The sequence below is a fragment of the Canis lupus genome, chromosome 15 (genome assembly GCF_011100685.1).
Source record: "Canis lupus familiaris isolate Mischka breed German Shepherd chromosome 15, alternate assembly UU_Cfam_GSD_1.0, whole genome shotgun sequence".
NCBI lineage: Eukaryota > Metazoa > Chordata > Mammalia > Carnivora > Canidae > Canis > Canis lupus.
In genome coordinates, this window is record NC_049236.1 from 8,168,216 (window position 1) to 8,189,121 (window position 20,906).

The 20,906-nt window shown below is 51.4% G+C and overlaps 1 protein-coding gene across 1 annotated transcript in view; it reads left to right on the top strand.

Annotated features, from left to right (window-relative positions):
- The window catches only part of CSMD2 (CUB and Sushi multiple domains 2), a gene marked incomplete at its 5' end in the record, with an annotated part of 437,990 nt that overhangs the window by 337,470 nt on the left and 79,614 nt on the right, over window positions 1–20,906 (top strand). Inside the window, 5 exons of the mRNA XM_038557633.1 lie at window positions 746–862; window positions 4,054–4,263; window positions 8,147–8,335; window positions 10,503–10,680; window positions 11,959–12,104. Of these exons, the coding sequence (XP_038413561.1) occupies window positions 746–862; window positions 4,054–4,263; window positions 8,147–8,335; window positions 10,503–10,680; window positions 11,959–12,104 (840 nt within the window). The remainder of the gene's footprint in view (window positions 1–745; window positions 863–4,053; window positions 4,264–8,146; window positions 8,336–10,502; window positions 10,681–11,958; window positions 12,105–20,906) is intronic.

Here is a 20,906-nt window from a genome sequence, read left to right on the forward strand (position 1 = left end):
TGACGGCGTTGGGGTTGTGTCCCAGGCGGTGGGTCTGACCTGGGCCGGAGCCCCCCCAACCCAGGCACCATCGCTCTCAGGTCCGCATGTCACCCAGTCCCCAGGATGCCTCCGCTGAGACCCCACACACCCCTCCCCTCCATCTCTCTCCGTCCCCCAAAACCAGCTCACATGACCGTTCCCTGGAAGCTATGAAAGAACAGAGTTGGTGTCCCCTGACCAGGCTGGACTCGGGCTCCAGCCCTGCCTCTTTAGTGACTCTCAGGTCACCTGGGCCGGCCCGTCAGATGCCCCAGCCCCGCACGGCTGGCCCCCCGAGGAACGCTAATCACGGTTCCCGTGGCCGAGGGCAAAGATCAGGGGCGGAGGGGGTCCCTGGCAGGGTGAGGACCCCATGCACACCAGCCCCCACCTCCGTCCTTTTTCTTTAGTCTCGGAAGAGTTGATGGGACGGTGATGGAGGGAGGTTTGGGGCTAGAAGGTCACACTTGGCCGAGGCCAAGAGCCACGGCCCGGGCTTGTGGACGCCAGCGCCCCGACCTGAGCAGCCCTGCCCCGACTCAGCTTCGCCCACATGGGCGCTCCGTCAGGGCGGGTGAGCCGTTGGTTCCTTTGGATTCTCAAAGGGGTTTATGGCTTGAGAAAGGGACAGAAACCGCTGCCCTAAGGGAGCATCCCAATGCTGGCGCGGCCCCCGCGCTGTCCCGCGTGCGTCCTCACCCTCCGCCTTCTGTCCCCATCACAGCGCAGTGTGGGGGCGCAGTGGAGGAGATGGAGGGCGTGATCCTGAGCCCCGGCTTCCCCGGCAACTACCCCAGCAACATGGACTGCTCCTGGAAGATAGTCCTGCCCGTGGGCTTTGGTAAGTCTACACGCCCGGGCCCGGGCGACCCTTCGGCGTGCCCACAGCATGCTCTGCCCCCACGGTGGCGAGGACGAGTTAAGAACGCTGGGAATGAACATAAAATACGGGAGAAACGACCTCAGGGATCGTGGCTACTATTACCTGAGTAGTGAGCTGGGATGCAGGACCGCGGGATGAGAAATCACCCAGGGACGGTTGAAAAAGAAAGAGGCTCTCGCAGAGGCTGGACCTCGACTTGTGCTTTTAACTTCAACATCCGATTTCTCATCCTAATTAAATTACATAGCCAAGGTCGACACGATTCAGAGTTCGCATTTTTTTTTAATTTTTTTTTATTGGAGTTCAATTTGGCAACATAGAGCATAACGCCCAGTGCTCATCCCGCCAAGTGCCCCCCCCTCGAGTTTGCATTTTTTATTTATTTATTTTTTTTGAGTTTGCATTTTTTAGATGCACATTTAGGGCTCATCTTAAGGAGTGGGAGGACTTTTTTTTTTTTCTTTTGGTGGAGATGGAGTATTCCAGGCACGGGGGTTGGTGGGGTGTGGGCACAAAGTCTAACTGTTGCTGATTCATTCCTGACCGGGAATATAACTCAATATCTCTGTTGAGGAGATAAAAGGTGTGTTGACAAGGAACCAATTGGTCGCCTTGCCTGAGTCACTGCTCTGCTCCTGGGGACGGTGGGTCCTTGGGGTGTCCCTGCCCCTAGGACCTCCTGCCTCCTAGGACCTCTCTGTCCATGACCTCAGGAATGAAAGAGCCTGATGTTTATTCTTTACTCTGCAGCCCGATTGGGTCTTCTGAAGGAGAAGGGGCTTCAGGAGAAAGGGAGCCAACTGGTCTCCTTCACAAATGTCCTGAGTGGAGGAGAGGGGCTGGTGACCCTCAAAGGATGGAGACTCCCTTTAAAAAAAAAATTATTTATTTATTCATGAGAGACACACAGAGAGAGAGAAAGAGGCAGAGACACACGCAGAGGGAGAAGCAGGCTCCATGCAGGGAGCCCGACGTGGGACTCGATTCCAGGACCCCGGGGTCACGCCCTGGGTTGCAGGCGGTGGAAACTGCTGAGCCACCCGGGCTGCCCAAGATGGAGTCTCTTATTTAGCACCTTTCGGGGGACCCAGGGCGTGGATGACCAGGGTACAACACGAGGAGGACTTTGGCAGCCTTGGGAAACTCCCGATTTTAGAGATTGGGGAAGGGGAGCCAGGAGCCCCTCGGGCTGCAGATGCAGCCGTGGGCCCCAAGACGCTCAGGTGATGGAGGGATGGAGGAAGCACAGACGCCAAAGGAAAAGAGTTTGAGCAGGAGTTAGGCCGCTGTCCTCGTCGGTCCCAGTGTGCAGCCCCCAGAGCTCTCCCCGCCTCAGACGCGGCCGCTTCCCGGCGTCTGCACAGGCCAGTCACCGAGGCCTTGCTTTTGGGCGACTCCTGGCCGCGGGCCGGGGCCCGAGGCGGCCGTGAGGAACCCCGGCGATGGCAGCAGTGGCACCCCATTCTCCGCACACCCCGAGGCCTGTGGGGGCCCCTGGTGAACATGCTGCTCACAGGGCTGCGGCGACGGGGGCTGAGTGCTGGGCCGGGGCTGCCCGCACTTTGGAGACGACCTGCATGGTCGCTAATAGGGTCATATGTAGCGCGGCTGCATCATTCACAAAATGAGATCGATTACTGTGTAGTCGAACCAATGAGCTTGCTCCTTGTATCAGCAAGGGTAGACCCCGAAAAGCACAATATTGAATTAAAGAGTTTAGACAACTGTACGGTAGAACATTTACATAAATGAGACAAATCCGACACACATTTGGGAATCTAAAAACATGGACTGGGGAGGTATCTCCCCATTCTGTGAGTGACCCTCAGATGGGACAGCAGGAGACATGGAGGGTCTTCAGTGTTAGCAGCCTTTATTTTATTTAAATAATTAGATGAAAAAAATCACACTTAAATCCCCATTCTATGCAAATTAGAGAAATTTTTAGGGATTAAAGTCCATCTGTGAGTCCACCCTGCGGAGATAACCACCCCAGCCCAGTCCTCAGTGACCATTTGGCCCCCGTGAAGACGAGGACCTGCCAGACGGTGCCCCCCGCGCGGTGCCCAGCACAGCCCTGACGCGTGGTGGATGCTCAGTCAATATTATTAGGGCATCGGTGACTATTCTCATTTTTTAATGCAAAAGTTAGAATTATGGGAGCACCTACTACTTTGCAATCAGACTTTCACAACTAGCCTAATGCACACTTTCCTCTGCTCGGTGAATGTATTTCTTCCACATCATTTTTAATAATAATCTTAATTTTGAGAAATCTCACCAGAAAGCAAATCCCTTCCACCTCCACTTTGCATCGTGCATTATCATGTACGTTAAGGGCTCGAGGAGATCTGTTTAGCTTCTTGGGTTGTTAGGAGATCTCGATTAACCCAGTTAAGATCCCAGAGTGTAAACTTCATTGACAACGTGCTTTTCTGCTTTCTGAATTGCCGTAAGTATTCTAGAAGACAGCAGCACCGAAGCTCAAGTCTTTTGAGCGGATACAGTTATTTTTCAGTGAAACGTTCGTTTTAGCAGAGCTGTCTTTGTGCCGAGAGTAGGCCTGTGAACTACAAACCAAGCATTGGCGCCGAGCTTTGTTTTCAAAAAAATAAAATCGGGGTGGGGATGGGGATGGAGAGCCATGTGGAACGACCGAAGCCCTTCATTCTGAGCAAATAACACATTTTTTTTAGAAAACTTTTAATTTTTATTATTTTTTTAAATAATAAATTTATTTTTTATTGGTGTTCAATTTGCCAACATATAGAATAACACCCAGTGCTCATCCCCTCAAGTGCCCCCCTCTATGTCCACCACCCAGTCACCCCCACCTCCCGCCCTCCTCCCCTTCTACCACCCCTAGTTCGTTTCCCAGAGTTAGGAGTAGAAATGGGTAGGAAAAATCAGAAAGGGAGACAGAACATGGAAGACTCGAATAGCACATTTTTAAGTTCAGTCCTGCCTCAAGACAAAAGCCCGGACAGGACGGTGGCTTCCAGACCGCGGTTCTGCGAATCTCGGTTGGGCGGGACGTCGGTGGTGGGGACGAGCGAGGCCCAGTGGGAGAAGCTTCCAGGAGGCCAGGCCGCGCGTTCGCCGCAGGACTGTGTGGCTTGGGGCACTGTCTGCCTCTGTCTCGCTGCCAGGAGCTCACATCCAGTTCCTGAACTTCTCCACTGAGCCCAACCACGACTTCATCGAGATCCGGAACGGCCCCCACGAGACCAGCCGCATGATGGGCAGGTTCAGCGGCAGCGAGCTCCCGGGCGCGCTCCTCTCCACATCCCACGAGACCACCGTGTATTTCCACAGCGACCACTCCCAGAACCGGCCAGGATTCAAGCTGGAGTATCAGGGTGAGCGCCGCGAGGGCCCGCTTGCTGCCGTCCACCCCCTCTCCTACCCATCTGCTCTGCCCTCCACGTGCGGGAGAGGGAACTCGGGGGGCCGAGGGGCAGCAGGGGCTCCCAGGGAGGAGGGCTCCCCTTGGGCGGCAGGTCCCTCCGGCTCCGTGAAGGTGCCCAACCCCCTTTGGCCAGCCTTTCCCAGGGTTAAGGCCCAACAGCACCACTGGAGCCCCCCATCCAGGCCCAGCCCCCAGGGGTTGTCCCCAGCGTCCCGCCACCCCTTGCCCTCAGCCTTCCTCGGCCGACTGTGTGAAGCCCCATCACCCTCAGCGAGCGGCTCCTGTCACATGACAGAGGACTCTGGTCGCCGCCCCGGGGCTCCCGCAGAGCCTTCGGATGAGACCAGCCCATCGACCCCACTGAGGGCGCCTGCCATGCTCTCCGGGGCTCTGCTTGCTGAGGGGAATACGTGATGGCCCCCGCTCCTCCGGGCACGTTTTTTTCCCGGAACAAGCTCTGTGCTCCCTCACCTCAGGCTTTCCCTGTGTGAGGGGCCGTCGCCTGTGGCCATGCAGGTGGTGCCCCGTCCAGGGTGGGGGGCCGGCCTGCCCCTCAGATGCCTTCCTAGTGTGACGGACTGAACCATTTGTTCTAACCTGTCCTTCCAGAGCCTTCCACTGACTTTTTTTTTTCTTGCATGATTTCGAACTTTTTTTCCAATCTAATACATGCTTATAAAAAATTAGAACACTACAGGGATTTTTGTAAGTCCGCCGTAGAAAGTCAAAGTTTTCCTGTCATCCCATCTCCAACTGCACCTTGTGCAGAGATACCAACTTTTAAGTTTGCGTTCCCCATTTTTCCCGTACGTAGATTGATGCAGCTATTATTATTATTTCATTTCAATCAAAATGGCATCGTACTATAAATACCGCCTTTGTAATTTTCTTTTTGAAAGTTAATTTTTAATTATATTAATAGTTTGCAAACACACTCACCTTGTTAAAAAGGAAGAGGGGGTGGAGGGAGGAAGGACAAAGGGAAGGAAGGAAGAAATCAAAGCATCACAGACAAGGTCAAGCTTTCTCTGTCCACAGCCTCCGCACCTGGGCTTATTCCCCTCAAGTTGTTACTGTTGTTTTGACATGATCTTTCCAGATCTTTCCCATGCGTTGCCACACATATGTTCCACATACCTGTGAAAATGTGTCCTATTTCATGACTTTTTTTGTTGTGTTTCCTATGTAAGTGTATACATGATGCCCTGACCTTTGGCCTTGCTGTCCCTTGTCAGAGATGGACACGGGCCGAGGGTCTGGGCCGCTGGTTTCGGGAGAGCCTCAAGGGTATTCCACGGCCCAGTGACCCAGGCACCGCCGCCTCCCGCCTCCGGTGGAACTGAGGCAGCGTGGCTGTGCTTGCCACACCTGGGACAGCTCGGCGGGGGGCGGGGGGGAGCGGCTGTGCTCTGGATCCAACGGCGCCGGCCTCCTTGGGGTAATGGGCCACACCCCAGAGGACGGGGACAGAGGCCGGGACGGGCCGCGGGGGCTGGCACGTGGTGACACCTCAGCTGCCGCATCCCGTCACGGGAGAGACTCGGACCCATGCTTGGGGTCAGCGTCTCCTTCCCTGGCCCCCCCCGCCCCAGGGGGCTGCGGCGCTGGGGCAACACGTGTTGGTCCTCTCACCGCTTGGAGGCCGCAGGAACACTCTCCAGACCTCTGTCCTTGCTCCTGGGGGTTGCTGGCCGTCTGAACTCCTTGGCTAATGGAAATATCACCCCCATCTCTGGCTTCAGATCCCTGTATGTCCCCAAGTTTCCCCTTTTTACAAGGACAGCAGTCATGTTGGGTGAGGGCTCCCCCCCCCCCCCGATGACCTCATTGCCATCAGGTGAAACGGCAAGATCCTCTCTCCAAATAAGGCCCCATTCAGGTGCCAGGGGTTGGGACCCCAACATGTGCATCTGGTCGGGGGATGCAGTTCGACTCCGGAGAGCCCAGCTCGCACAGGCCCAGGTGCTCCCCGAAGACGCTTCCTGTTGCATCGGTGCGAGTACTGACGACCCCACCACCAGAACCAGGACAGCTTCCTGGGGGCCCGCCCACTGGGTCCACGCAGTGGGGCCAGACCTCACTCACCGTGGGCCCCTGTGATACACCCTGGGAGCGTCGTCGGCCGAGGCCGCGGGCCTCACTGACTCCTCCCCATGGAAGAGCCCTCCCCGCCTCCACGGGGCCCTGGCCTCCGCCCCTCACATCCGCTGAGGCTTCCCAGACCCAGGCCAGCGCTGCAGCAGCAGCCGTCTCTGTGACGGGCCCGCTGCCCTCCTTAGGGGCCCCCTTCTCAGGATTTCCCTTGCTGGGGGAAGCGAGGCACAAGGGCAGCGGACACGCAGCCCCGCCCCGGGAGGTGGTCCGATTGCGTGCCGGGCCCGAGGCGTCGGCTCTGGGTGTGTGCAATCCGTCTCTCGCTCACGTTTACCTCTGTGACTTGGTGGGTCCTCCCACGGAGGCCTCCTGATTTACGACAGGTGCAAATAGTTCTCCCCGCCCGACGGGCCCTCGTACTCCACTTACACCCTGCAGGGCCCGTGGAGCTGGACGCTGACCCCTCACCCCAGGTGTTCCTTCGTGAAAAGACCTGTTCCCAGAGGGGCCGCTTGTCCCACTAAGGCACTGCTATGGAGCAGGCCCAGCTGCCTATGGTCCCAGCCCTTTGAGGAAATCCAACTCCTTGCTTTTCTCAAAATCCCTCCGTTAGGCGCCCTGAACTCCCTAGGCTAGGGTTCTCCTGTCTCCCCTCAGGCGAACATTCCCCTGAAGTTGTTACTAACAGCACAAGCCCCTGTTACCGGGCCTCCGGGTCACCGGGCCTCACCGAAGCCACCACAGCTGCTGGGGACACCGGGTTTGCAAGGAGCTGAGCAGTGACCGGACACAAAACTGTTCCAAAGTGCTGGGCACCGTCCTTCCTACCTTAATAACGTGAATGTCTTAGTAATTCTCACCATATTTCCACTATTTGCGTTGTGGCGCTGGTTGAAAGTTGTCTCTTCCCACCGTGATGCCTCCCTGGGGGCCCAGCCTGCGCGCCCCTGGGGAGCCCTACTCGGCAGGCCGATGCCCCCCTGCGGGCCCGGCCCCACACCCAGAGGCACCCCCGCTCCTTGGCGGCTCCCTCCGGGTGTGGGCCCTGAGCACTTTGGCCCCGTTTGAAAGCAGCCCGGGCGCTCTCCCGAAGGGTCCCTTTTTCTGCAAAGGCCGGTCCCTCTCGTGGGGTGGTTCCCAGCGGGGACCCCAGGCCGCAGCCTCCCCTCAGGCACCCGCCCTCCTGCCCCAGCCGGCGACCCTCAACCGGTGGCGGGAACCCCAGACCGCCCCAGGGGCTCCAGGCACGAGCTTGGGGTCGGCGCCGGCCGCCTCCCCGCATCCGAGGACGTGCCCCCGTGGGACCCCCACTCCTCAGTCACAAAGACCCCACTCAGGCCTCCCCCAACTGCCTCCCGCGCCCGTGACCCAGAACGAGGTTGTCGAGGTTAAACGAGACGACCCACAGGAAAGAACTGAGGCCCGGCCCCAGGCGGGTGCCCGTGAACCAGCGCCCAGCGTCGCCCCATCTCCCCCGAGCCCCCTCCCCACGGAGACAGGGAAAACCACATTTATTACGCTCTGGCTCTGTGCCGGCGCCGCGCAAAGGGCCGTGGTGTGTTAGCCCCCCTGGTCCTCACGATGATGTCCGGCCCAAAGGCAGCGGCGACTGGTAGACGGGGCGGGTCCGTGTGAGTCCAAGCCCCGGCTCCACACGAGGTCGGCTCTCTGCCTGCCCACGTCCTGGAGGAGGAAACGTCCAGAGGGAATACGGTAACCTTCTCTCTAACCCTCGCCAGCCTATGAACTCCAGGAGTGCCCAGACCCGGAGCCCTTTGCCAACGGCATCGTGAGGGGAGCCGGCTACAATGTCGGGCAGTCCGTGACCTTCGAGTGCCTCCCGGGATACCAGCTGACCGGCCATCCTGTCCTCACGTGTCAACACGGCACGAACCGGAACTGGGACCACCCCCTGCCCAGGTGTGAAGGTATGTCCCTCCCTCCCCCATCCCTGGGGATTCCTCCCAAGGCGAGCAACTCAGGGGACTCCCACACTCGGAGGAGTCACCCAGGCTGAGGAGCCCAGGCGCACCCGGACCGTCCTGTTTTCATATGGAAGAGCCGCAGCCTACTCATAGGACGGTCCTGGGGCAGACGCCTGGGCCGAGCGTGGGAGGGCCTGGAGGAGCGGCAGGCCAGGGAGGCCCCGGCCCGGGGAGCGCGCGGCCCCAGGAAGACGCAGCCCATCGGAAGGGAAGGCTGTAATCGTTCTCTTTTCGGGCATCTACACCGGGATATCCGGGTCCTTACTGAAGAGCTTCACTTACCCAGAGACATCTAGATCCTAATACGTCCAAAATCAAGGTCACCTTCTCTGCCATTCAGTGGAAGTCCTCATCAGCAAGGGTCACCGCTAGTCGCCTGCTTACGCGGCCCCTATTTGGGCGGCCCCCTCTCGCCATCTAACGTACTCACTGAGTCTTGATGATTCTACGTCCTGATGACCCTCCGGGTGCATCCGCATCCCTCCGTCCCGCCTCCACCTTGGTCCAGGCCGCCTCTTTGCCGAGGCTCCTCACGGGTCTCCCCACCGCGGCTCTCGCGCTACTCGATCCATTTTTCACAACGGAGCCAAGTGTGACCTTCAAAACCATCAACACGCTCCAGACCCTCCCCTGCCCAGAAGGCAGCAAGGCATCCCCACCTCTCTTGGGGTAAATTCCAGACCCTTGAATGAAGTCCCTCAGGCCTGGGCCCTGCCCAGCCCCAGTACTGTCCACGCGCACAGACTGCGTGTCCAGCAGGAAGGACTTCCAGCTTCCCAGTGTGCCGTGTCCTCTTGCCTCCTGTTAGCGCATCCTGGCCCCCCTCATGGAACACGGCTCTCCTCTCTTGCCTTTTGCCTGCTGAGCCCTGTCCTCCCTCAGCTCCAAATCCAGATGGGAACAATACCGAGAACCTTCCTCACCCCCCCAAGACCAGATGAGGGGCCCTGCTCTTCCTCCTGGGGCATCCCACATTGAGACCCCTCCAGCCTACGCTGGCATCTCCATCACTTAGCCAGACCCCGGCTGTAGATGTTACAGACAGAACCTCGTGCCTGGGTGCCCTTGCACCCCACTGTCTCCCCCAGGCTGCACCTGACACTGCACAGGTGCCCGCAGGTGTAGGAGGGATGCCGTCCATGCGTCCATGTGTACCCCTTTCAGGATCTTATGCTTCCCCGGAACCCTATCTTCTGCCTGCAGGCACTGGGACGCTTTCTCTTCGCTTTGGTCTGCCCCCACCTCGATGTCTGCTTGGCGCCCAGAGCCGGCCTAATAGACTCATTATTCTGGACCAGGGGTGGTTGGTTCATGTGTCCTTTTTTCTCCTCCCTGGTGACTAAATTGGAACATTATGGAGACCTCAAGGCCTCTTCATCCCCTTACCCAAAGCCAAGGTCAGAGTGAGGCCAAAATTGGGTGTCACTTTTGGGGGACAGGGAAATAGGGAGACGGGCCCACAGCTCTGCAGCACATGCCTTCTGTGAGGGAAGCACCCGGCTGCATGGTTCACAGGTGTCAGTTCACCCAGCGGCTCCCACCGTCCTCTACGGGGCCCCTCTTAGTCCCATTGGACAGGTGAGGAGAGGGAGGAAACTACTGTCTAAGCTCATCTAGTTAACAAGCAGTGTAGCCACGCTTTAAACCCGACACTAGCGCCACAATCCTTATCTCTTAGGTCAAGACCAAACGTGCCCCTCGAAGAATCTTAGAGCAAATGAAATGAAAGACATAGTTCCATAATTTCTTAGTTCGTCCCAGCAAAAGTACTACAGCGGCACTGACTCTGACCTGATTCTCCACTCCGTTCCTCGGAAGGGGGGAGGGTGTCAGGGTGACCTTCCCTCTGGGCAGGTGTCCTCCACAGGAAGAAGGGGGGTAGGGGCGGGGGCTGGCCCACAGAGGCACCGGCACTGAAGGTCGGGGCCAGGTGGGGAGTGGGTGCTGGGTCTGCGGGGGGGGGACCCCCACGGTCACCCTCGGCTCCATCATCCCTCCCCTTCCCTCCTGACCCTGTGGCGGGTGCTGGCACTTCAGAAGGACGTCACCTAAATAATTCAGGTGGGGGGTGATCTCCCCCACTCACCATGCTGCTGTCCCCTCCCGGCAGTCCCCTGCGGCGGGAACATCACCTCTTCCAACGGCACCGTGTACTCCCCTGGCTTCCCCAGTCCGTACTCCAGCTCCCAGGACTGTGCCTGGTTGATCACCGTGCCCATTGGTCATGGCATCCGCCTCAACCTCAGCCTGCTGCAGACAGAGCCGTCCGGAGACTTCGTCACCGTCTGGTAGGGCTGGCTGCCACCACGGCAGCTGACTAGAAAGGGGCATTGGCTGGGCTCTAAACCGAGTCACCCGTCATTCTGTTCAGAGAACCAAGAGCCGAATGGCTTTAAACGATGCTCAGCCTCCTGGCTTTCAGGTGAACATAGTAAATAGGGGCTGCGCCTCAGTTAGCCTTTGGGGCTCCTTGGAGCGAGAGGAAAGGGCGGGCGGTGGTTTCCAACCCCAAGTCCTGCTAGGGGTCGTCGTACCGGTGGTAGGTGTATGAATGGGAGTGGTCAGGGATACCCAGACTTTTCTCATTTTTTTCCAGAGTCCAAACCCAAATTCTACATTTACCTAAGATAAGCTACCTAGACCAATGGAAGAGTTTGGGGGCGGAATTCGGTGAAGTCCCATTGGTCGTCTCCCGCCAAACCAGAATTGTCCAACACAACGTTCTGCAGGGCCATAGCCGCCGTCCACGGGTGGTCACTGAGTACTCAAATGTGACTAGAGTGACGGAGGAGCTGATTTTTAAACTTAAATTAATTTAAATATAAAGAGCCACATGTGGCCTACTGGTCACCAACGTGATAGTTCCACTCTGAGTAATAGGTTAGGATATCTTGAAGTGATTTTAAAATGGGAGTGTGAATTATTAGTCAATAAGTCTCCTAGACGGTTCTTCCCAAACCTCTGCATCTTTGGACGAATAAATAACCCAAGAATTCCTTAGTTCAGGAGTTACTGCCATTTTAGGAATCAGAAGAGGATAGTGGGGGTCTCCTCCCCAGAGCCTCAGGGCTAGATAACCGTCATCAGACTACCCTGGGCTAATTTCCGGTTCCCTTTCCAGGCAATGATTACGCACGGATAGAAGGGATTAGATGAGTTTCCGGGGAAGAAAGTCTTGCCTAGAAAGGCAGCATGGGCATGTGTGTGCGTGGGGACAGGAAGTGGGGCTGGCCCGGATGGTGGGATGCGTTTCCTCAGCCCCGTCCTACTGCTGCTCAGACAGAGAACCTGCCCAGGGGCTCCTGCTGCTTGGGGGAACTCACCCCCGGAGCCCCCTACAGAGGCAACTGTGAAGGATCAGGTGAAGGAGGAACCAGTGTGAGATTTGACAACCCGGTGAGCCTTGTTGGCAGACCGGGTCGGGAGAGATGAGAGAGCTGTGCATGGGGCGTGGGCGCAGGAAGAGCCACAGCCTCCCGCTCCAGGGCTCTGTGAGGCCGCTGATGGGACCAGATAAAGCAGGCAGCCCTGGTGACTGATGCCAGAACCTTCTCTCCTGCATGCAGGGATGGGCCGCAGCAGACAGCTCCACAGCTTGGAGTCTTCAGCCGGAGCTTGGCCAAGAAAACGCTGCACAGCTCATCCAACCAGGCCCTGCTCAAGTTCCACCGTGACGCAGCCATGGGTGGGATCTTCGCCATCGCCTTTTCCGGTCAGTGTGGAAGCCTGACGTGGGAGGGAAGGACCGTGCTCTCAAGTTAGGGCCGCGCTTGATCCCTGTCATGTGACTCTGAGTGACTTACGTAGCTTCTCGGCCTCAGTGTCCTCGGAGTTATGAGTTCAATGTGTTAACCTATACGAGGATCCCGCAGCACAGACCCCCATACGTGGAGGTTTTCCTCCTCCACCGTGAGGGCAGGGAGGCTCCTGGTGCCGATCCCTGGTGCCAAGTCCAAGTTTAGAGGCAGCGGGATGAGGCTTCTCATTTCACAGGTTCATGTCAACTCACTGGGTTACTCACTCACTGGTTCCCCAGCCTGTCCCTTCACATCTTCTAGAGGGTTTTCCCCCTCCAAAGGAATCTAGGGCTCTGTTGACCTCACAGGGTGTACTTTGCACAAGTGAAGTCGTGGAGATTTCAAGCAGAAGGACCATGAACCATTCAGGGTGTGTTTGTCCTTATCAACAGCCAACTTTCTCCTAAGGGTCCGAAGTTACAGGTCTGGGTGCTTCCTCATTTTTGTAATAGTGGACACAGCATTGAAAAATTTAAAGTTTTCTGTGGGTTTGTCCCCATCTATAGAATACTCCTCCGTATTACAATTTGCAGAGCTTTACATATACTTGAACTGGAAATGGGGGAAGCTTGACCTTGTTCCTGGCTCCGTCTTGCAAACACAAGATTTTATCAAATTTTTAAGTTTTTTGCCAATATGGCAGATGCATGAAATAGCATTTCACTCTTATGTTAATGATGAGGTGAGCATGTTTTCGTATCTTCATTGACTCATGCTTCCCTGCTCTGCGAAACGCCTGCTCCCCCTAGAGCTTTCTTCCTCCAAGGACAGAGAGATAACAGACAAATAAAATCTTTGCCATTTGTAATAAGTTGCTATGAAGGAAACACATAAGATAGCAAACAAAAAGACAGGGAACTCTTTTCATGTAAAATAATTGTGGGTAACCTGTCAAGAGGCAATATTTGAGACAAGAACTAAAGAAAAAGAAGGAGGTAGACTTGCAGAGACCAGGGAGTGGGACTGGTGTGGGGGAAAGAATGTCTGCCTATCTATAGGCAAACATTAGCTTTCAATAAATTTCTTCTCATATAAGGACTAATAAGCGGAAAAGTACCTTAAGGAGAGCTATGAACAAGATTCTACAGTATTTTTTCATGACAAAAGTGGATTTGAATTGCAGAGGAAAATGCCCTTGGAAACATGTAGTTTAGGAAATAGAGATAAATTTTGGAAAGTATCTGCTTCCAGCGTAAAAGTCTCGACAACATGGACTCCAAATAAGAGATAACTAGAAGGGGAGCTAAATGTCTTCCCTTCCCTTCCTGAACAATTCAGTCCTAAAGCTGTTAAATGGGGTGAAGGAAAGTGGGCATCTGAGGGAAGAGGGGGCCATGCTGAGAGGCAGCATCTGTACGGAGACGGGGCTGGCATGATACCCATCAAGGCTCTGCAAACTGAGGGAACATCCATGTCGGGTAGGAGCCCCAGCAAAGTGAGGATGCCATCCACGCGGAGGATCCTTCAGACTCCAAGGTGGGGGAGCAGGGCATTCATGTAAGGGAGGAGTGACAGTTGAGATGGGAACTGGGTCCTCTAGGAGTGACTGATCAAAGAAGTTAATCTATCACTAGAGAACCAAGTTCCCATCTCAACTGTCACTCCAGGTAGGAATCGCACTGTAAAAAAGAAGGTCAGAAATGTGGCAAGTGCAAAAATTAGAATATACCCAGGGCATTGGATTGGAATTGGAAGTATGAGTATGAGCAATGGTTTTCAATATGTCCACATAGATATAGAAGGAGATATGGATGTAAACATGGGTCTGTACACGTACGTGTATTCCTTAGCTCCTTCCACTGAAAGGGCCTGGAAGCAATGACTCCTCAATAGCAATGAACACATCTAGCTCCAGATACTGGTTTCTAAAACCATTTTCCACTAAAATAGATGAGGACTCCTTAAAAGGGACGCCTGGGTGCCTCGGTGGTTGGACGCCTGCCTTTGGCTCAGATCGTGATCCCCGGATCCGGGATCGAGTCCCGCATCGGGCTCCCTGCGGGGAGCCTGCTTCTCCCTCTGCCTATGTCTCTGCCTCTCCTCTCAATCTGTGTCTCTCATGAATAAATAAATAAATCTTTAAAAAAAAAGAAAAGAAATGGCTGATTCCAGGACTGAGGCAGAGAAAGCACAAGATGAGCCTGGAACATTTTATGGCAGAAAGCAAGAAGGTGCCCAAAGAATGGTGGAGATGTGCCAGAAGGACATAGACGTGGGCTTGAAGGGGCTCCCAGTGACTGTAATGGGATAATTTGGATTATACTTGGACCGTAATACTCAGATAATTTGAGCATCCAAATAATTCGTTTTGGTAACACATGGTAACTGAATGAATAAACCAGGACACTATATATACCCATCCAGGTATAAATTAATTAATGAAACAATTATTAATTTAAAATATTATGAGGAACAGGATATTTCCATGCTTTCAAACTATCTCCCCACACAGTAACTGCAAAGGGAGAAAAGAGTAGCTGTACAGTGGAGAAGCTGGAGGACATCACTTTAACCAAGTGATCCAAGTAAGCATGCTGAGTAATGGGACAAATTGCAGTTATGCCCCCATTTGATTGGGTGCAAAGAGAAGAGCGAGCATCACCTCTGTGATAGCCCAGGAAAGATGCACAATGTGAATCCAGTTGTGAGGAATCAGACAAATCTAAATTGGGGGTAACGTAATATATTATGACAGACTAGAAGTTAACCGATGTATAATCTTCAAGAGTGTGAAAGTCATGAAGGTCAAGGAAAGACTTTGGGACGGTTCCAGACGAAAAAAGACATGACAACAAAATACAGTGCATGATTCTGAACTGAATCCTGTGCTGTTAAGAGCTTTCCTGGGACAAGTGGTAAAACATGAGCGGAGGTGAGGGTGAGTTGGCTACCATTATCAGAGGTAATTTCCTGTTTTTGATGGTTGTATTGTGATTTTGCAAAAGGGAATGTGCTGCTTTGTTGAAAATGCATGTTAATGTTAAAATATTGTGGTGATGGGGCATCATGTTGGCAATTTCCTTTCAAATGGTTTGTGAAAAACGTTTTTTTTGTGTGATGCTTCCAACTTTTCCTGTACCTTTGTGATTGTTTCAAATTAAGATTTTTATTTACATGGGGAGCTAGATAATTTTTAAAAAGTTAAAGAAGAAATGCCACAGCCCGATTAAATTGGCATAAGGATCAGCAAAACGCTGTAGAAAACCAGATCAGAGGCAAAGCCCAACACGAAGGAGAGAAAGAGCAAAGACTTGAAGATTATAGAGGAGAGAATGGGAAATAAAAGAGATCCAGTGAATGAAGAATGTCCTGATAAAAAGCATCCATGACAGAAAGAACCAGACGGACAGAACACAAATAATAAAAGAAAACTCTTCTGAAATGAATGAAAAACTGTGCAAATAGAACAAAAGAGCTCACCGCATGCTGGGGGAAATCACAACCAGCCTGGCAAGCATTTCAAATTACTGGGATGAAGGGCACAATCTACCCGAATCTAGGCCGAGAAAGTTACCTGTGAGGAGCCAAAATCCACAATCCTTTGAATAATTATATTTGGCATTCAATCCCAGAAAATCAAAAGAGGCATTTTTATAGATATGTAGGGGGAAGATAGTTGGGAGCATCACATGTGCAGGCAAGAGACAGCCGTCTGCAGACCTCTGAGCGCTCACAATCCGCATCCCCACATCTCAGTTGAAGTGTTCCTCCAGGATGTGGACCCCCAGGGAGAGAGGAGCCAATAACTTGATACAGAGAAGTTGTATAAAAGATTAAAGTGGAAGCACTAACTAGCTAACCACCTTTTAAGCCTAATAATAATTGAAAATATCGATTCCAAACAGATTGCAAATGATTCTTAAAAGATTTTGTAAAATTGTGGCACCTGCTTGGCTCAGGCAGTTGAGCATCTGAGTCTTGATTTGGACTCAGGTCATGAGCTCAGGGTCCTGGGATGGCACCCTGCATCGGGCTCCACACTCAGGGGAGTCTGCTGGAGGATTCTCTCTCCCTCTTCCCCTGTGCCTCCCCCCACTAGAACTCACACTCTCCTCTCTCTCTCATATAAAAATAAATCTTTAAAAAAAAAGATTTTTAAGGATTATTTCATATTAACAAATACCCAAGGAATTAGAAGAGGAATAGGAGAAAGGGAATGTTCTTATCTCTCATGAGGGTGGAATCAGTAGATGTCATTCAATCGCTGATTTTAATAATTAGGAAAATCAGGACTCCAAGTATGTATTTTAGTCACTAAAAAAATTAAAAATAGGTGTTAGTACTTTTAAGTCACTAAAAGAAAAAAGTAAGCAAAGCATAGTTCCTATAGAAAAGGTGGAAAACAAAGGAAACCATAGGAACAAAGATACAGCCCAGGACAAACCGGTGAGACCCTGGCCTACGACGGCCGTAGCCGCACTGGCTGCTGCTTGGCAAGAGGCAGTGGGCCTCCCTGTCCGTCCGTTACCATGTTCGCCTACATCGGGGTCCGATTAAGCTCTGACAGGGCCTCGGCCCAAAGGGACTGGGGGAGAGGGGACCGGGGGAAGGGAGGAGTCCTGGACGTCTCCCCCGCTGTCCCACTCAGGTCTTTAGCAATAACCTGGTAGATAGTGTGGCTCTAGGGGGAGGAGGGATTGTCTGCAAAAGACCAAAGCTCATGCACCGGAAGGCTGACAGCGGTTACACCTCGGTAGTGGTGGGACTGGGGCAATTTCCATTTTATTGTTTTTCAATATTCCACCAGCATTCTGCATTTCTGAGCAGAAATATATAATTCTTAAGAAATATAATGGGAAAGCTACCCCACTCAAACTAGTAACCACACTCAGGCTGTGTTCAAGTGGAGATTTCTTCTGAGTTTTTTCTGCAAGTTAAGTGTCATAGAAGATATATATATATATATATATATATATATATATATATATATTTTGGAATTTGAGGCAATTATTTTGGGTTTTTTTCCCCAATTTTATTGAGATACAGTTGGCATACAGCACTGTGTAAGTCTAGGCATACAACGTAATGACATGACTTACGTATATTGTGAAATGATCACCACAATAAATTCAGTTAAAGGCCGTCATCTCATATAGATATCCAAAAAAAGGAGGGAAAATAGGTTTTTTTTCTCCTTGTGATGAGAACTCTGAGGATCTGCTCTCTCTTGACAGCATTCAGATATACCAAACAGCAGTGTTAACATCATGTAACACGTGACATCCCCGGTACTTATCCAATCTTATAACTGGAGGTTTGTACCCTTTGATCCCCTTCATCCAGTTCCCCACCCAGAAGGTGTATTTTAAAGATTAAGCGTGCAGCTGAGAATGGAAGATACCAAATTTTAAAAAATAAAATAAAAGCCTTGGGTGATAAAGGAAACATCGGGAATTGGCTAAGCAGAGGGGCGCCTGGGGGGGCTCCGTCAGTTAAGCATCTGCCTTTGGCTCAAGTCCTGATCCCCGGGTCCTGGGATGGAGTCCCCCCACATCGGGCTCCCTGCTCAGCGGGGTCTGCTTCTCCCTCTGCCTCTGCCCCTCGCCCCTACTCGGGCTCGCTCTCTGTCTCCCGTAAATAAATAAAATCTTAAAAAAAAGAATTGGCTAAGCAGAAACTTCATGCATCTACGAATCCCAAGAGTGCCCCAGACAAATATAAGGAGAGGATAAACCGTGAAAATATATTTAACAGGCAGAAGTCTTTTTTTTTTTTTAAGAGAAGGCAGGGGTGGAAGGAGAGAGAGACTTACGTAGGCTCCACACCCACCTCACTGCCCTGAGATCCTGACCTGAGCCAAAATCAAGAATCAGATGCTTAACCAACTGAGCCACCAGGTAACCCCAGAAGTCAATCTTAAATATGAATTGGGTTCTTCCAATTTGTAAGACAAATAGGGGCAAAGGACTGATAGAAGGTTAAAAAGTAAATTCCAAAATAGTCCATTAATATAGGAAGAAAATGTTTAACCTAACTTGTTATCAAATGCCAATTTTTTTTAAAAAAAGAAATGCTACCTTTTTGGTTGCTTATCAAGCTGGCGACAATTACCGTGGAGGACTGCCTTCCCCAGGAGGCTCGGGGTGGCAGGAGGGCGAGGACTGTGTCTTGGTTACTCTTGCACCCTCGCCGCCTGACGCAGTGCCTGACCCAGGCTAGGCCTCCGCAGATAATCCTTCAATGAGTTGGAGGAGACAATGATGAGACCCGGCCCTGGAGAAGCTGCCGTTCCGTGGCCCGTATCAGTTACAGCCCTTTTTCTGCAGAGAAAAGCCAACGCCCGCGTGGTCCTCCCGGGTGTATGTTAAACCAAGGTCAAACCCGCGTGGCCACCCCACGGGTGCTTCTTGCTTTGAAAACAGCGTCTCACGGAGCCCTGTGTCTCTCCATGCAACGTCTTTTCCGCCGACACATCTGTAGAAGAAATTAGTTAAATCGTCAAAATGTCCTACAACATTTTTAATGAAACCATCTGCAGGAAAAGTCAGGTTGCATCCTAACTGCAGTGGGTAAAGGCCAGCATCCCACGTGAACATTTGGAATGTGTGTCCCTGTTGCTGCCGGTTCCGAGAGGTTACGATAACGAGAAGTTCATTGTGAACCCAGCACTGTCCTGAACACATTCCCACGTCGCACTTGTCTTCGGGCGAGGATTTCCAAGTGCCTCACGCTGAGAGGGTTGGCGTGGCCCACTGTGCTATGCAAAGTGCTTGTGCTAAAACACATGGAACCGCTGTTTTGTTACAGCTGTATTCATTCTTGGGCGATCAAGCAGTAAAATTTCAAGTATTTAATTTCTAGCATTATGGGTTTTGCATATATATGTATCTTATTATCTTAGATACTTCCCAGGTTTAGGGTTATGCACCGTAATTTTTTCCTACTTGAGGTCACAGGAAATAGCATCTTTACGCAGAACATCTGATTTCCAGGAATGGATTACTGACGTTCGTTCAGTAGGAGATGCTCATACTTTAAAAAGCTCGTACAATGTAATCGTTCCCAGTTTTTTCCCTTTTTTTCCAAATTTTTATTTAAACTCCAATTAGTTAACATGCAGTGTAATATTAATTTCAGGTGTAGAATTTAGTGATCCAGCACTTCCACATATCACCTGTCACTCCTCACGAGTGCCCGCCTTAATCCCCACACCTGTTCAACCCATCCACTCACCTACCTCCCCTCGGGACCATCAGTTCGTTCTCTATACTTAAGAGTCTGTATCTTGGTTTTCTTTTCCTCCCCCCCCCCTTATGTTCATTTGTCTTGTTTTAAATTCCATGTATGAGTGAAATCATATGGTATTTGCCTTTCTCTGACAGACTTATTTTGCTGAGCATAACACTCTCTACCTCCATCCATGTCATTGCAAATGGCAAGATTTCATTCTTTTTGATGCTGGAGCAATATTCCATGTACATATACACCACATCTTCTTTATCCGTTCATCAGTTGATGGATATTTGGGCTACTTCCATAATTTGGCCATTGTTGATAGTGCTGCTATAAATATCGGGGCACATATATCCCTTCGAAGTAGTACTTTTGTATCCTTTGGGTAAATACCTAGTAGTGCAAATTGTAGATCCAAAAGTACACGAAGAACTTTAAAAAAATGGACAGAAGACATGGGAAGACATTTCTCCAAAGAAGACATCCAGATGACCAACAGAGACATGAAAAGATCCTCCTCAACATCCCTCATCGTCAGGGAAATGCAAATAAAAACCAAGGTGAGATGTCACCTCACACCTGTCAGAATGCTAGAATCAGCAACACAGGAAACGACAGATGTTGGCGAGGATGTGGAGAAAGGGGAGCCCTCGTGCACTGTTGGTGGGAATGTGAACCGGTGCAGCCACTGTGGGGAACAGCATGGAGGTTCCTGAAAAAAAATAAAAAATAGAGCTGCTCTATGATCCAGCAATCCTTCCTAGTTTAAAAAAAAAAGAAGAAAAAAAATTCATAAAAGATGCATATGTGGAGAAGGATGTTTTATTTTAAAGAATGTTTATCACAATCTTATTTTAAATTGCAAAACTTTGGAAACCTAAATGGTTAATAATAATAGAGCATCTGAAAAAAAATAGAGCATCTGTTAAACAAATTTTAGTCAATCATATGACTAAATTCTATGAAGTCATTGCAGTCATTTTTTAAGAAATTTAATTGCATAGGAAAACTCCTGCAATACAGTAGTAAGTGCCCAAGGATCAACACAAAGTGCACCACATGCTGCAAATTTGTAAGAGAAAAATACATATGCAGAAAGTACGTGCTCTACGAACTCACAGTAAAGTGTTAGCAGCGGGTCTTTCCAAATGGCCAGTGGATGAGTTTAATTTTCTTCCTACTGTTGTAGAAAATTTTTCATATTTTCTCTAAAGATAGTGTATTATATTTGTAATTTTTTGTGGGCACTGAGGGGGGCACTTGACGGGATGAGCACTGGGTGTTATTCTGTATGTTGGCAAATTGAACACCAATAAAAAAACAAAAAAAAGGAAAGAATGTCCTTTAAAATATATATATATTATATATATAATATATATATATTATATATATATATATAATTTGGGGCTCTGGGGTGACTTTGGAAATAACAAGAGCAGTAGCAATGCCAATAGCAGCTCACACTCCCGTGGCACCAGCTGTGCGCCAGGCAGTGGATGGAAGCCAAGCTCTGGGCCCATCCTGAGCCTCGTCTCAGCGACACC